The sequence below is a fragment of the Empidonax traillii genome, unplaced genomic scaffold (assembly GCF_003031625.1).
Source record: "Empidonax traillii isolate 1590-97213 ecotype Southwest subspecies unplaced genomic scaffold, ASM303162v1 scaffold1159:size167780, whole genome shotgun sequence".
Classification (NCBI taxonomy): Eukaryota; Metazoa; Chordata; class Aves; order Passeriformes; family Tyrannidae; genus Empidonax; species Empidonax traillii.
This window is the reverse complement of record NW_020956352.1, coordinates 76,691-91,080: the sequence shown is the minus strand read 5'-3', so window position 1 is coordinate 91,080 and position 14,390 is coordinate 76,691. Positions and strand designations below refer to the sequence as shown.

At 33.0% G+C, this 14,390-nt stretch overlaps 1 protein-coding gene across 8 annotated transcripts in view; it reads right to left on the bottom strand.

Annotated features, from left to right (window-relative positions):
• The window catches only part of LRRIQ1 (leucine rich repeats and IQ motif containing 1), a 111,907-nt gene that overhangs the window by 33,377 nt on the left and 64,140 nt on the right, over positions 1-14,390 (bottom strand). For all 8 annotated transcript variants that reach the window (XM_027905478.1, XM_027905479.1, XM_027905483.1 and 5 more), the window contains one exon: positions 12,357-12,458. In XM_027905478.1, the coding sequence (XP_027761279.1) occupies positions 12,357-12,458 (102 nt within the window). The remainder of the gene's footprint in view (positions 1-12,356; positions 12,459-14,390) is intronic.

The window sequence follows — 14,390 nt, the reverse complement described above, 5'->3', positions numbered from 1 at the left end:
ACATTCACAAGTACCATAAATGATTGGTACTTTCCAGTGCAGAGTAATATCGAAAGGGAAATAATGAAATTATTGTAAAAATGTCAATATGTAATTCAATTATGAATACCTACGCATTGGTTATCTATTCTATCTATAAAATTTCTTATGATATATATGAGTTATTAAAATATCATATATTTTTAAATTTAAAAGGGTTTTATTTTGTTTGGGCAAAACTATTTCTGGCTTACTTTCTGATGTTTACTTGAAATACCTGTTGGTATTTGATAACAATTCACAGCTTCGTCAGTGCAGTAATGCATAACAGCAGAACTACTTTACACTGTCAAATACATACAAAGCCTTCAGAGACTAAGTACAAGCCTGCTGTTTAATTTACTTTATAGCAAAACCAAGAGGTAACACTGAAGATCAAGCCTGTCACTATGCCAAACATTGTATAAACAAGGCTTGATTTAATGCTCATTGAATTAAATGAAAAAAAAAGTCTCAGATAGACATGGTTCTTTTTCTTAAGACTCTACATCTAAAGTGAGTTAATCCCCCATTGTGTGCAATTCTTATATATTTACATCCAGCTTAGAAATAACCATAAACACTAAACTTATGAGTTTATGAGTGTCTATAAATAAATATAGACATAAAAGTACTAATTCTTCTCACTAGGTTATACTTAATTGGTTGATACATCATGGAAGAAATTAAACAATCTGAAATTCCACTGTCTTACAGATCTTTTCAAAAAAATGGAATTTTCATTTGTAAAGGAGGTCAGGTAAAACAAGCAAAACAAATCCACAGTTTGCCTACAAGTCGCCACAGGTTAATTCTCAATACCTATGTCTCAAAGAGCTTAGTATTTTTATAGATTTCTTGACTAATTGGACTGAAATTTTCAGCTTGTAAACACGTGGAAAAAAAGCAAGAATTGAAACACAGTGTATCATTTTAGAGAAACCAACAAGAGTATTCAGCCCCATGGGTATGGAACTGACTTAATCATATTGATTTTGGATTAATTATGGTTACAATGGCTCAGGTTTTTTCTATCCATGCAAAGAAGGTTTGAATGATTCAACTCTCTGAATGAAGAAATCAGAGTTGAAAAAGGAATAAATTAGCACTGTTTCCTCCTTTTCTTTTATAGAATTTTATTTAGACCTTTATTCAAATTATTTTTTTAATGAGAAAATTAACACAAACCCTCCAGTTCAATTTCTGAACATAATTTAACCACCTTTAATCTTGAGTGTAAACATTTTATTCTTAGAATAGGTGTGGTTAAATCAGTTTCTTTTCACAAAACATTTTAGATAAACTTGCTACCAAACTCTCGAACTCACTGACATTTACATATATATTTTGTATACATACATATATATACGTGTATATATATATAAATTAATTATGAAATTTGTTTGAAAAGGAAGGAAGAAGTTAAATACTTGATGATTCCAAATAGGTGAACTTGCCTCATGTGCATTCTGTTTATATTTTCAAGAGCTTTTCATGCAGCCATAACTTAAAGGTATAATTTGTTTTACCTGTTGCACAACAACAGGTTAAAACAGTTATTCGCTTGTTTGCAGCTGATGATCTAAGCTCCTGCAAATAGGAATTTATAGAGCATTAAAGTCTGATCCAGAAAGGACTGAAATCCCATGAATTCCAATTAGGTAAGCAAACTCCCATTTGAGGTTAAGAAACTTCAGGAGCTAATCTTATACTATTTAATACAGAAGAAGGAAACATTATTATATTATGAGTTTTAAAACCTTATAGACTAAATGAAGTTAATAAAACTGTGTAATTGTACATGGGAATTTGTCAAAAAAATAATTTAACTGCCCAAACCAAGATTTTACTTCCACTGTAACAGTCACTGTCGTGAAGAATGATAGCATTTCATTAACAAGTTTGAGTGTAACAAGAAAATATCCACTTTTTTCTTATATAGAACCTGTTTTATAAGAAAGATTCCAATATAGTTTCCTTTTCATAAAAGATGCAACAATTTTAATATAAAGTAATCTGATTGAAAAGGTGAACAGAATTCTTTAAAGCACTTGAAGAAACAGAGAAATATTAAATGGTAATATTTACAGAATTTTTTTAAAAATTTAACTAGAAAAGTGAGTAAAAAGCATTATTTTCTTCAGTAAGATTTTTCTGCTTTTCTGAAAAGATGAATATATTGACTAGAAGCACTGTCTTAGAGGTACTGACAAAGAGGCTAGAAAAATGTATACATATTTGCAATAAGAATACAGAAAATGCATGTAAGTAAATACAGAAACTCGTCTGTAACTTGTACCACAGTTCTTGAAATTCTCTTTCAAATCTTCGAACTTCTCCATATTCTGGTTCAGTGAATGCATCAAGGGATACTAAAACTGGAGAAATATCTGAATAGCACCATCACCCTCAAGGCATCCAGGTCTCAGAACAGACTCTTCTTTAGTATTCTGGCTAGAAGAGGAGGAAAAGAGGAGAGAAGAATGCAGTGATGTAGCAAAATCATCACTAAAACAAAGATACCTTATTTTCAACAGTATTTAAAAAGTCTTAATTCTACTCACCTTCTCCTGGATTCCAAACAGATTCTTCAGCTTTCACCTGACTGGTCCTGGATAACTACATCTTACAGTGTTCTGGGTGCTCATCAATACTGTCTTGTGTGACTGTATTAATTATGCAACAAGAAAAAGAGATTTGCCTCTACTGTTTCTATAATGAGTTTCTATACTGTTGCCAGGAAGTCATAGAAATATGTAGCACTCTCATAGGGGAAATAAAACAAATTTCAAAGCAAGAAATTAGTATGATGCATGAATAACACACATGCTTAGTAATATAGTGAAACAATAGTAACTATCTGTACAGAGGTGTAAAACCCAAAAATCCCAAGTAGCCATAAATGTGGAAGAAGCAATTTCTAATATTTATTCCAAGAAGGATTTTATAAACGTTTCCATTTGCAATAAATGAAAGATGTTTGAAAGAGAATGTTGAATACAATGCACACAACTCAGATAGTATGATGACAGCCTATGCAGTATTTTAGTATATGGAGAGCAGACTAAAAGTAGACTCTGACAAAACCTAAGAAAGCAGACCTGGCTAAGAGTCAGGAGTCACGCTTATTAAACTGAACTCTCAGGGGTATCATGCAATCAGAGGTCACAATCGAGGCAACAGAAGCAATGTCATGATATCAGAGAAAGGGCCAATTCAGACCTGCTCCCTGACAGGCAGTGAGGTCACGGCTTGCGGCAAATAACTGTATTAAAAGGGAATATTCTCTGCACACTTTTAGAACTGTCATCTGAACAAACAAAGCCAGGTCATTGGTAGGTTAAATCAGAACTTTCTGGCTTAGTACCACATAGCTTCCTTTCTTTTTGCATTCACTGCTAATTTCTCTATTACAAAATATAGATCAGGTACTAAAGCAAATACTCAGTACACTTAACTTAAAAACACACAATAGAGTTTAAATTTCTCCTTTTTAAAAGTCAAATTCTATGCTTGACAAGAGATACCCATGGTCTCTTCATAAAGAAAAAACTGCTGAGCTTGCTTCTTATTAGAAAACAAAAAGCATGCAAGTGCCTTAGGGAAATGTCTTTTCACCGTCAGGGTCTTAGTAAGGCTAATACTCAACATGTATTTATAAACAATTAAAAAAATTCAGTATTTGTAATATAATTGTTTAATGATGATTGAGAAAGTGAAGTTCTTTTTCTGGGTACTTGGATTTCTTTATCTCATTGTCTGGACTGAGTTACTATAAGATTCTACATATGTGGTAATTTATGAAATTACAACCATGTTGGATTGGTAACATGACAATAAACCTGCAAAGAAAGAACAACTCTAGAATGTCACGTAAACAAAATTTTATTCAAAAACATTATCTCTGCAGCCCATCTTAGGAATATGAGAAAAAAACCACCCATATATACATATATCTATATCTATATCTATATCTATATCTATCTATATCTATCTATACATATCTATGTGTGCACATGTGTAACTGAAAAATTCACTATTTCTACCTTTTTTATTCTCACTAGCCAGATAAAATATCTGAAGTGCATGAATCAAACCAGCACAAACCTATGAATTTCAAGCAACTGCTAACATGTTAAGAACTGAACTGCAAAGTTATGGAGCTAGAAGATGTACATTATGGACATAACACAGCATAAAAGTTACACAGATATCACTGCATAGTTTACATTTTCATTAAAATATTTGAGTTACTTGCAAGCCCTTGTAAAATCATCTTTGTCCACTACACATTCAATATTCTAGATTACATGAAACTTGTAAAAGGTATAGAACTTTGCTGTAAGTGTTAGTATTGAACAGCATAAGATTTTGAAAATCCATATTTCAATTTTAGCGTCTTATTTTAATATTTTGCTTGAAAAATGTTGTACACTACCAAAATATATGATGCATCTGAAAAATATCATCATTAATTATAAAAACAGAAAGATACTTCAATGTGTTTAACAGTAAACTCATGAAAATGGCCTCTCTGGAATGCTGTAGGTCTCTGACCTCATTGATAGTATTAATTCTTCATAACACCATAGGTCCCATTACAGAATAGGAAAAAAAATCTCCTTTAAAGCAAACTTTAATCAATTACATTTTCAAATTAATTAAAAGCTCTGGTAAGAAGGGCTTCCTTTAATTCATCTCTGAAAGTGCTTAAAAAATGCAGAATTATTGCTATTAAAATCTATAGCTAAAGGAAACATTTCTTTAATTGTGACTTAAAATGTGTTGTGTATTCCAGCTGAAGCAAGATGTGTACCTATAAAATATTTCTAAGGATGCATTATATTGATTACTCACAGCCTCATACTAAGTGGAAATTCTTTTGCAAGAGGAACATTTGTGCAGTGTAACATTCATGATACTTTCACAGACACAGAGTCTGTACTTTCAGTGGCCTATGTTAAAACACTATTTGCATAGCAACATGATTTTAATGCTTGAAACAATCACTTTGGAAAATGCTTTGAATATATCTGAAAATGCACTTTTAATGACCTCTTCATTAACAATTGGTTTTTTGAAGTGTAAAGAAGAATATTGGGTACTGTCCAGTAAATGCAGAGCAAATAAACAAACCACACCAATATTGACTACAGTCCCCAGGCATCCAAACAGACAGCAACAAATTCAACAATTACTTTTAACTAGACATGCTAAATCCGAGTGCTGTAACACTTTATTTTAGAGGAATTTAGCCAAACCTATTTTCCCTTACCCCCTCCAACCAAATCCTTTTGGATTTAACTTGTTGCTAAAATTATCTGTCTTTTGCACTCTAAGACCTGGGTCATGACCTTACTTAGGGACAGGAAATAGTTATCAGGTCACTGAATGGTCAAATGAAAAAGGATTTGAAATGCTTCGGTACTCCGGGATCTATTAATCTAAAATGATTGCCTTATGCAGTATTAAAAGCTGTGGATCTGATCGTGGTGTCAACTTGCTTACATGTACGTTGGCTAAGATGCAGATATCTACATTAGAGAGATTTTGGACATAAAATACGAAGGAAAAGAGAAAAAAGAAAGGTAGAATCTCAGGAGATGAAAATATAACTATCTGAACTATTACATCTAATTCAACAAGGAGGAAAAATAGTTTTCAATTCTGATGACATTTTGGGTGAAATTTCATTCCTACTGAAGTCATAACTGCGTAGTTATTAACAAAAGAGCAGTAAGATTTTTTTTTCTTATGTGCAGTTCCTTTTAGGCTGGTAAAAACTGGTAAATTACTATGTGATGAAAGCACAGGTAATTCCCTATACATATGTACGCCATGGTTTAAAATTCTAGATTTGCAAGTTTGCTGGAAAAAACACGCTTGCTAACTTATAGACCACATTTAAATCTGATGCATTAAAAGAACCCTTATAACACCACAAATTACAACAGTCTGCAAAATAGCAGAGTCAAGAACAAAGAGACAGTATACAGGCAGGTGAAATATGTGGTCAGAAACCTTTAACATATAAATACAGGAACCCTGAACACTAGAACCTCAGTGAAAATTCATAATATTAAGTTGGTAGGTATACATGGCAAGTACTTCCTGTTCAGGAACTTCAAGCGAATAGACAATTCTTTCTTTTTTTTTTGTTTGTTTGTTTTGTTTTGCTTTGGTTTTGTAATTGAATATGAAAAGTAAAAATATCAATAAAAATGCCATATGTCTAGATCATTTATAAATATTCAGACACTGAAGTGCACTGCATAAACACACATAAATGATGCTTTATGTATTTCTTTTTAACATAATTTCAGGATTGCTTCATTCCACAAACACTGAAAAAATCCTACACTATCATTGATGGACAGGAGGCTAGAAAATTAGGCACAGATTTTATTTTTCAGTTTTATTTTATAATAAGAAACTGGGCCACTAGAAGTATGTAACCGAAGCTTGAGTGCGTGCACTGTAAGGCCCCTGCAGTCTTTTACAACTTTTCAGCGTACCGCTGTTGTGAACTGGGTTTGCACTCTGCCAGCAGAGCAGCTCTGACCCATGGAGAGCAGTCCTTCAGATCAACACTGCCTCAGGCTTTACTGCTTTCTCCAAGAAGTCTTACATTTCAGGCATCAAGTTGAATTTCTTCTGGAGATGATTAACCCAAACCCATGACAGATTTTTTCCAAGATATCCAACTCCTTATGTTTATTTTATCCTGGCTCTTTTTGGATGTACTGGACACAAGTAACCTACTCATTTTACATGTTTAAGGGCTGGTGGAGAGCCATTAATTCCTTAAAATGAGAAAATATTTCAATGCGAGAGTTCTGTTGTGTGAGCTCAAACTAAATAATAAGAAACAAAGCCACAGAATTCTAATTTTAAAAGATAGATCCCCTTCCACAATACAGATTTCTGTAACACATTTTCATCACATGTCAGGACAGATCTTATGTTCTCTGAAAATGCATTATTCTGTCATTTCTCTCAATGTATGGTTTAGAAACTTTTTTTTCTAATGTGGTATACAAATTTAAAGTCTGGGAGATATGTAATAATTACATTTTAATGTAAATATGGCAATTCAAGTCATAGAATTGCAGCAAGACATATTTCAAATGTGGTTATTAATCCTTTACAAACCACAGTTCAATAAAAGATGACTTAATTTAGAAAAAGATTTTTACAAACAATGCTATTCCTCGGAGTTGATGCCATTTATATTTCTCCACTGAAAATAGATCATTTCTAAAATGTGAAAACAGCTACAAAAATTATTAGTTATAGTTCATTGTCATTTTAAATGCTCTTAAATAACAAACATCAAAATATTTAAAGCCTGTAAAAAGATGAATATTAGCATTACAGTCTCAGTACCTTCTCTTAACTGTCATGCAGATATTTACAAGCATCAGTGATTTGAATAAATATAAATTCTATTAAATACCCCATATGCTTTTTCTTCAATGTATTCATATTTTGTAATATTGAAAATCTAGGAAACTATGTTGATCATTATACAACAATGTTTTAATGAACTCACAAAATTAACTAAAAAGATAACCTTAAAGTATCACTTTCTGAAGTCTCACATTTGCATTTTTAATTATTGCTAGTATTAATAATATATAAGAATTTTTTGCAATATTTTTCACTTTAGACTACAAGAAGTTTCATAATTATGAACTATCAGCTGGAAAAGAGATGACTAAATAGATTCCTTGATATTTATCTTCCAATCATATGACATAATCACTAGCTCATTTTACCTCTTATTCTTGAAAAATAAATGTTATTTCTACTGACAATTTAAACAGAAATGAATAAATACTGCTGTAATTAAAAGCCACCTGAGAAAGCATAACCTATTCATTATCAAATTTGTATTGATGAAATCTGTCTTAACATTACATCCATTACATTTTCTTTAGTCACCAATGAGCATAAAATGACAGGAAATACAGTACTGCCAGTTAGAACTACAGGTTCCCAAAGTACAGCAAACATATCTTGACAATACAGTCCAATGCATTTTTAAGGTAGATAAACTTCCAGGCGTAAATCATTGTGCACATTTCTGGGTGAAGTCACAGTGCACTGTTTCCACTTCGCTGATGGATATGGATATGGCTAAAAATAGATATACTATATATGCCAGTAAATCACCTAATCTACAAAATTAAGTAGAGCACATTCTGTGAAATTCTGTGAAATTAAGGGAATCATATCCAAATGATACTTGAATAGTTTGAGCAGACTTTCAGATGATCTACTGCATTCTTCCAACCTAATCTACAGATCGGAATCCAGCTTCCCATTCCACTGAACAAAAATTATTTGGATAACCCACCAAAACTGTTGAGGCAGCTGGATCAAAGAGGACCCAAAAAGACATATACTGTTCCTAAAGCTCGTAGTAAAACAATGTGTTAGGCCTTAGGGCTCCTTCTTTAGTTTTGAGCTGCTGTACTGGGACTAAGCATTCACACTGTTGGCTGGAAAAAGAAGTATCCTTCCTCTGTGTAAATGAAATTACAGATCTTGTAATTACAGACCCACAGATGGCAGAGATGCTCTCTTACATGTTCAGCCAGGACTAATTGGAACTGCCTAAGAGAAGAAGTCAAGGTTAGATTCTTCCTTCAGTTCCTAATCTACTTTATCCAAAATTGTCAAGACTATTTTATGTTAAATTAGTAACTGAAATAGCCTCCAGACAAAAAGAGGAGAAGCAGTCATAAAGCTTTCTAAAAAATATGTTTCGATGCAAAATAGGAAATTATGACAATTATCTGTGTTCCTTACAAAGTTTCCAGGATTTTGAGATCTTTGAAATGTCACCATCTAAAAACCACAAAAAAATCTCCAAGAACATTCATTAAAAACAGAATATTCATTAAAGCAGGCATATTTTGTTTGTTATCTACCTGGCACTAACTGAAACTCAAAAACCATGATGGAAACATCATACCAAAGAAAGCACTGTAACATACATAATCCCAGAAAACATCCATCAAATTATCAGAAGTGAAAGTACACCAAGTCAGGCTTCCATCTGTCTTCAGGTTTTTGATCAGGGTATAGTTTGTTATGAGAAACAGTAAATACATATTTACACTATGGCTTACTTTACAACCTACTCAAGTTAATGTCACAATATAAAATCATGACTAAAATATATTACTTATTTAAATAATAGTTTTAACGAATCCCTATTATACAATGACCACATGCATTAAATTAATTTTAAAAAACCTGAAACAGCATCTGATAGAATGTGATAGGATTATTAAATGCATCTTGATACTAGTAATTACACAGAGAGTAATTGTTCATCATTTCCTCTCAAAATACACAAATAAAAAGGCATAAGTGCTATGCTTCTTGAATTATTATACCTACTTATGGTATATGCTTACATATTTGTGTGACCAGAGACACATGTATTGCATGCATATGTATTGACACATACACACGTACACATCCACTAACACACAGTGAATTACATTACCATGATTTGTGCCTTCACCTGTTCCTTGTATTTTTAAATGGTAAACTCTTGTATGTCAGAACAATGTTTCCTCACGCTGCTGATGAGGCTCGTTGTCTCTGACTAACTTTTGTGTGCCACTGTGATACAAATGTGCAATAATGGTCCCCAAAAATGGGGATTTTTCTAATATCAGTGAGTAAAGCACGATGACTCTTCCAAAATTTAGTAAAAATTTATGATTTTGCTCAAGTTTTGAAAAAGTATTTTCCTACAATGTGTATGTCAAATTAGAGATATGTGAATTATCCTATGGGATTAAAAGTTATGCACAAATTTTCGAAATTTCTTACCAACATTTTGCATATCAGCTATCAAAACTTCTGTAACAGGAAAATGAGACGGCAAATTACAACAGAATAATAATCTCAGGAACACACAAGCATCCGATAATAAACTCATTCCTTTTCACTTTTTAGTTTTATACCTCACGTCTTTTTATTCCTTTTTGTCTTATTTGTACTTTTACACACTAACTAAAGACACAACAAAGACAAAAGAACTTCACTGTACATTTTAACTAGATTACTTCTTAAATATTCATTACCATGATGTGTTCCAGTTTGAAAATCTAAAACCGTTCTAATTGTTTCACTTCCTAGGGCATCCCCTTTCAAAAGCGGTGATTTTGTTATTTAACAGACAACACATGTGTACTTGCTGTTTTGCTGTTGATCATATGACTTCCCCTCCTATTTCCCAATTTAAAGAAATACAGAAGGAATATATAGAATGTGCCTTTTTAAATTTTTTTTTATTTTGTTGTCTATGAAGGATACGGATCGGAGTTCAAATTTTCTACCCAAGGACTCTCTACCAGTCTGTGAAGGTTAAGGAGCTTGAATGGAGGAAGTTTATTTCCACCATGCAAAGGACAGGTCTGTGTTCTCTCTTTATATATGGTATCCACAAGATTTATGGATACAGAGTGAAAACATTCCACCTTGTTACAGAAAGAACTCCCATTGCAGAAAAGACCCAAAGAAAGCTATTCCATGCAAAAGAGGAAGAAATGCTCAAAAGGTGAGAGAGGGGAAATGAGAGAGGGGAAATGAGAAACATGGGAAGAAATAACTGACAACACAACTCTGTGAAACTATCATGCAGGTGCTTTTCTCTGTGGTAGATAACATGCAAGTTCTTTCTGATGGTATCTCACATACATATAACTAAATGCTCTGTGTTCCACTCTACTTCTAATTCACAACCTAGTATTTTCTGGACATACCACCTGAAGAAGCAATGCCTCTGGTAGAAGGACAATTTTATATTCTGGTCAAGCAGAACAATATTGCTTGAAGGTTGCATGTGAGTACCCATGACCAGTGAAAAAAATCTCTGTTTATTAGCTGGCCAAAGGAGTACAATGGTCCTTGAAATGAAAGATAATCAAACATGCCACTAATGTGCTTGCCTTCTGATACCTAATCTGCCTTATTACCTACTCTGCATAGATTCAAGAAGTAATTTCAGTCTGCATACACTGGCTTTTAAAAATGAAGGGAAATGTTTCCAGGCAGGAAAGCCAGGTTAAACCTACACTGACTTAAGCGTACTGAACTTGTAAACAAGCTTATCTCTGACATGGTTTTGAACATTCACACTACTATTTAGAGACTTGGGCATCCACTGTTTTGCAGGCGGTCTGCATGTCCTTTTTCTTCAGCATATGATGCATCCTGACATATATAAGCATATGCCACAGGAACATACATGAGACAGTGGTAATGCTCAGTCAGTCATAGCATACACAGACTCTGTGTAGTCAAGGTAAGTTCATGCTTGGATACAATAGTGCAAAAATATTTCCTCTTCAGAATTCATCAAAATTTGTTTCTAAACAAATATGAGCATGGGCTGATGAACGTTAGGCAAATCTGGGCTTTCATATAGTTAGTTAGATTAATTGATTGAATCGCACTTCAGGTATATTGAGACTGATTTCACACCTGTTTCAGACATATTCTAATTTCTATCCTCACACAGTAAATCTTAATACAGTATCATTTGTAATTTTACTTTGTGGAATTGAGAATAGATCAGATAGCATATGACTATGTCTTTGGAAAAGATAAAAAGATAGAGGTGACAACTTTTCAAGCTCACTTTTGAGTTGCAAAAGTATATATAAAAACAATGTCTCTGGAGAGGATCATCTTACAAGAAGGGCCTTTTTACGGAAACCTTACAAACTCAAGGAGAGTTTGAACATGAATTTCAACAATGACAGAGCTACATCAGTATTTAAATATTTTTTGAAAACAAATTTTATATTTACATGCTGAAACTTCCTTCCTTGTCTTATATCAAATGATGGTTTTTTAGGGAATATCTATGAATATCTATTTAGCTTCCTAAAGACACTTTAAGGATTGTAAGTAATTAATGGCTAGCTTGAGCAAAGGTGACAATGAAATTAACACTTTGAAGTAATATTTCATTTATAAAATTTTATTCTGAGCTTTGCATTTTATACCTCTGTGGCATGCTTTGACATTTTTTATGATAAAGATTTAATAATAAAAGCAATAAATAAATAAGTTAGGCTCCAGCTCCATATGAATTAAGGTCTAGGAGAACCCTCTGCCCTCCACAATGAATTGAAATCAAAGTGTTTCGTTGCTGTAACTTGAGATACACAGGAACAGATAAGGACATTAAACTTCTGCCTTCTTCTATTTGTGCATATTGTTTTACATTTCAAGTAGGCTTGCTTAAAAGACATTGTAAGATATATATGCTTATATGCATAGGGATAAAGAGAAATACTTGTTCATACCTTCAAAGTATCCAGCATTTATAGGCTGTGTCTTCTTTGGAGATTTCACATGGAGATGTTTATTTTCATTGTTTTTGAACAACGCCAGGCGCACAGCTGGGTCTAGATGACAAGAACAAGTTAAAATCAAAGGTCAGACCTGGCTCATTCATTCCTTCAAGCAATTTTTCACCTTTTAGCCACTTAATAAATGAAAATACCTTTAAAAGTAGGTTATATATTCACAAAGGATTACACTTTCTAAATAAAGCAAGATAAATACACATGCAACTGAGAATCAAAGTGACTATTGTACAGGATTTTAACACTGTTGATCTTTTAGCTTGCTCATCTCCAAATTAAAAATAAACTTTAAAGCATATATTTGCAGAAAATATTTTTTAAAAAATCTAGTTTCAAAGTTTGAAATTAAAGCAGAAATATTAACAGGATACATGCCAAGCAGTATTTCCAAAAGCTTTGGTCCAAAATTATTCAGCAGTCTAAATCAAGACATATATACCTAAAAAATATTACGGAGGCATTTTATTTTTTCAGGCTCAACTTGTAGATGATAATCTAGTCTTCCTCCATGTCCCATCCTTACCGAAATAAAAAAATACCCCAGAAGCCTATAGATTCATCTATATGCCAAAATATGAAATCTTGATAAGTTTCTAACTGTTACTTTGAAAATGCTGCAAAGAACCAAAGATGAGCACAGAATTGTACATATATCTAGATAAGATATGTTCCTACACTGGAAGAAAAATATAAAGTTTAATTAGCAAAAGGTAAATATGCAAAACCCACACAAGTCAGTAGAGGTGATTTTCATGTATTATTTCTGATGTGAATGAAGAATTGTTTGCTTGGTATTGGAGGAAAGTAGGAGCTTAAGAGAACAGCGCATTAGAAGGAATGTGAACATTCTGAGCACAGTACAGAATAAACTGCCAGTTATTAAAAAAAAAAAAAAGGTCTGAAAAGAATATAGATATAAAAGCAGACACACAATGACAAGTAAAAGCATATAGGGTTTTGTATGTGCACCACTGAGCATGATAACATGAGTAACAGAAAGCCAAAGACAAACTAGAAGAAATATGTTTTACGTGGTTATAAGAAGACAAAAGCCCAAGCAGATACATCCCCTCTCAGCAATATCTGAGAAACAATGACACTGAAAAAGTTTGTCTACAAAGGTGACTACAAACTGCCTAAAAAGGATATAAATTAAAATCGAGGAGAAAAAAAGCAGTGGAGTTTATCAGGAAGGTGGATATGGCAAGGGAAGGATCTAAATTTTCACAAAGAATACAGGTGTAGCAAAAACGAGTATGTGAGACACTGTCAGAACAGACAGAGAAGGAAAACAGAGGTCATGGAAAGACTCAAAGAGCACCCAGACAAAATAGATTTAAATTACTAGTTATGTCTGGTGCTTCATTTTGAGCCTGTTACGTGACCTTTTTATTATTTATTTAGAGAGTTTATAAGAGCATCTATAATAATGCAGCAAAGTAAGTAGCTTGTTTGTTTTCTTATTTCTAGAAATAAAGGATCAGAATGTCCTGTTATGTTGGTAGGCAACTTATGAATTTTAACAACAATTTGTAAAGTTGGTTTTGATTAGAACTCTATATTTGTAGTAGACAATTCAATTACAAACTAATAGAACTTAAAAGCATTCTAGGAGCTCAGCTTTTTCTCAAGAGAATGCTGTCTTGACACAAGCAGACATGCTGTATGTAAGTTTGCCTTGCAAGCCCAGAGAAGTTCTCTAATGGGGTGTGGCATTGCAAGAGATAATGTATTGACAACTCATCCAAATGCTATGGTGTTCTTGGTCAGCCCATGCTGCAGTACCATGTGGCTGACAGAATGTTCTTAATGGTGCTAACCTCTCACAAAGCAGCAGACTTGACTAATGAAGGAATCGTGGCAAGTGGAGAGGGAAATCATTTAAGCCATGACTTGTTCCCAAGACAGAATTAGGGATACTTTACACTTTGTTACCTCAAATCGTCTATGAAGAACCTCTCTCATTTTGTT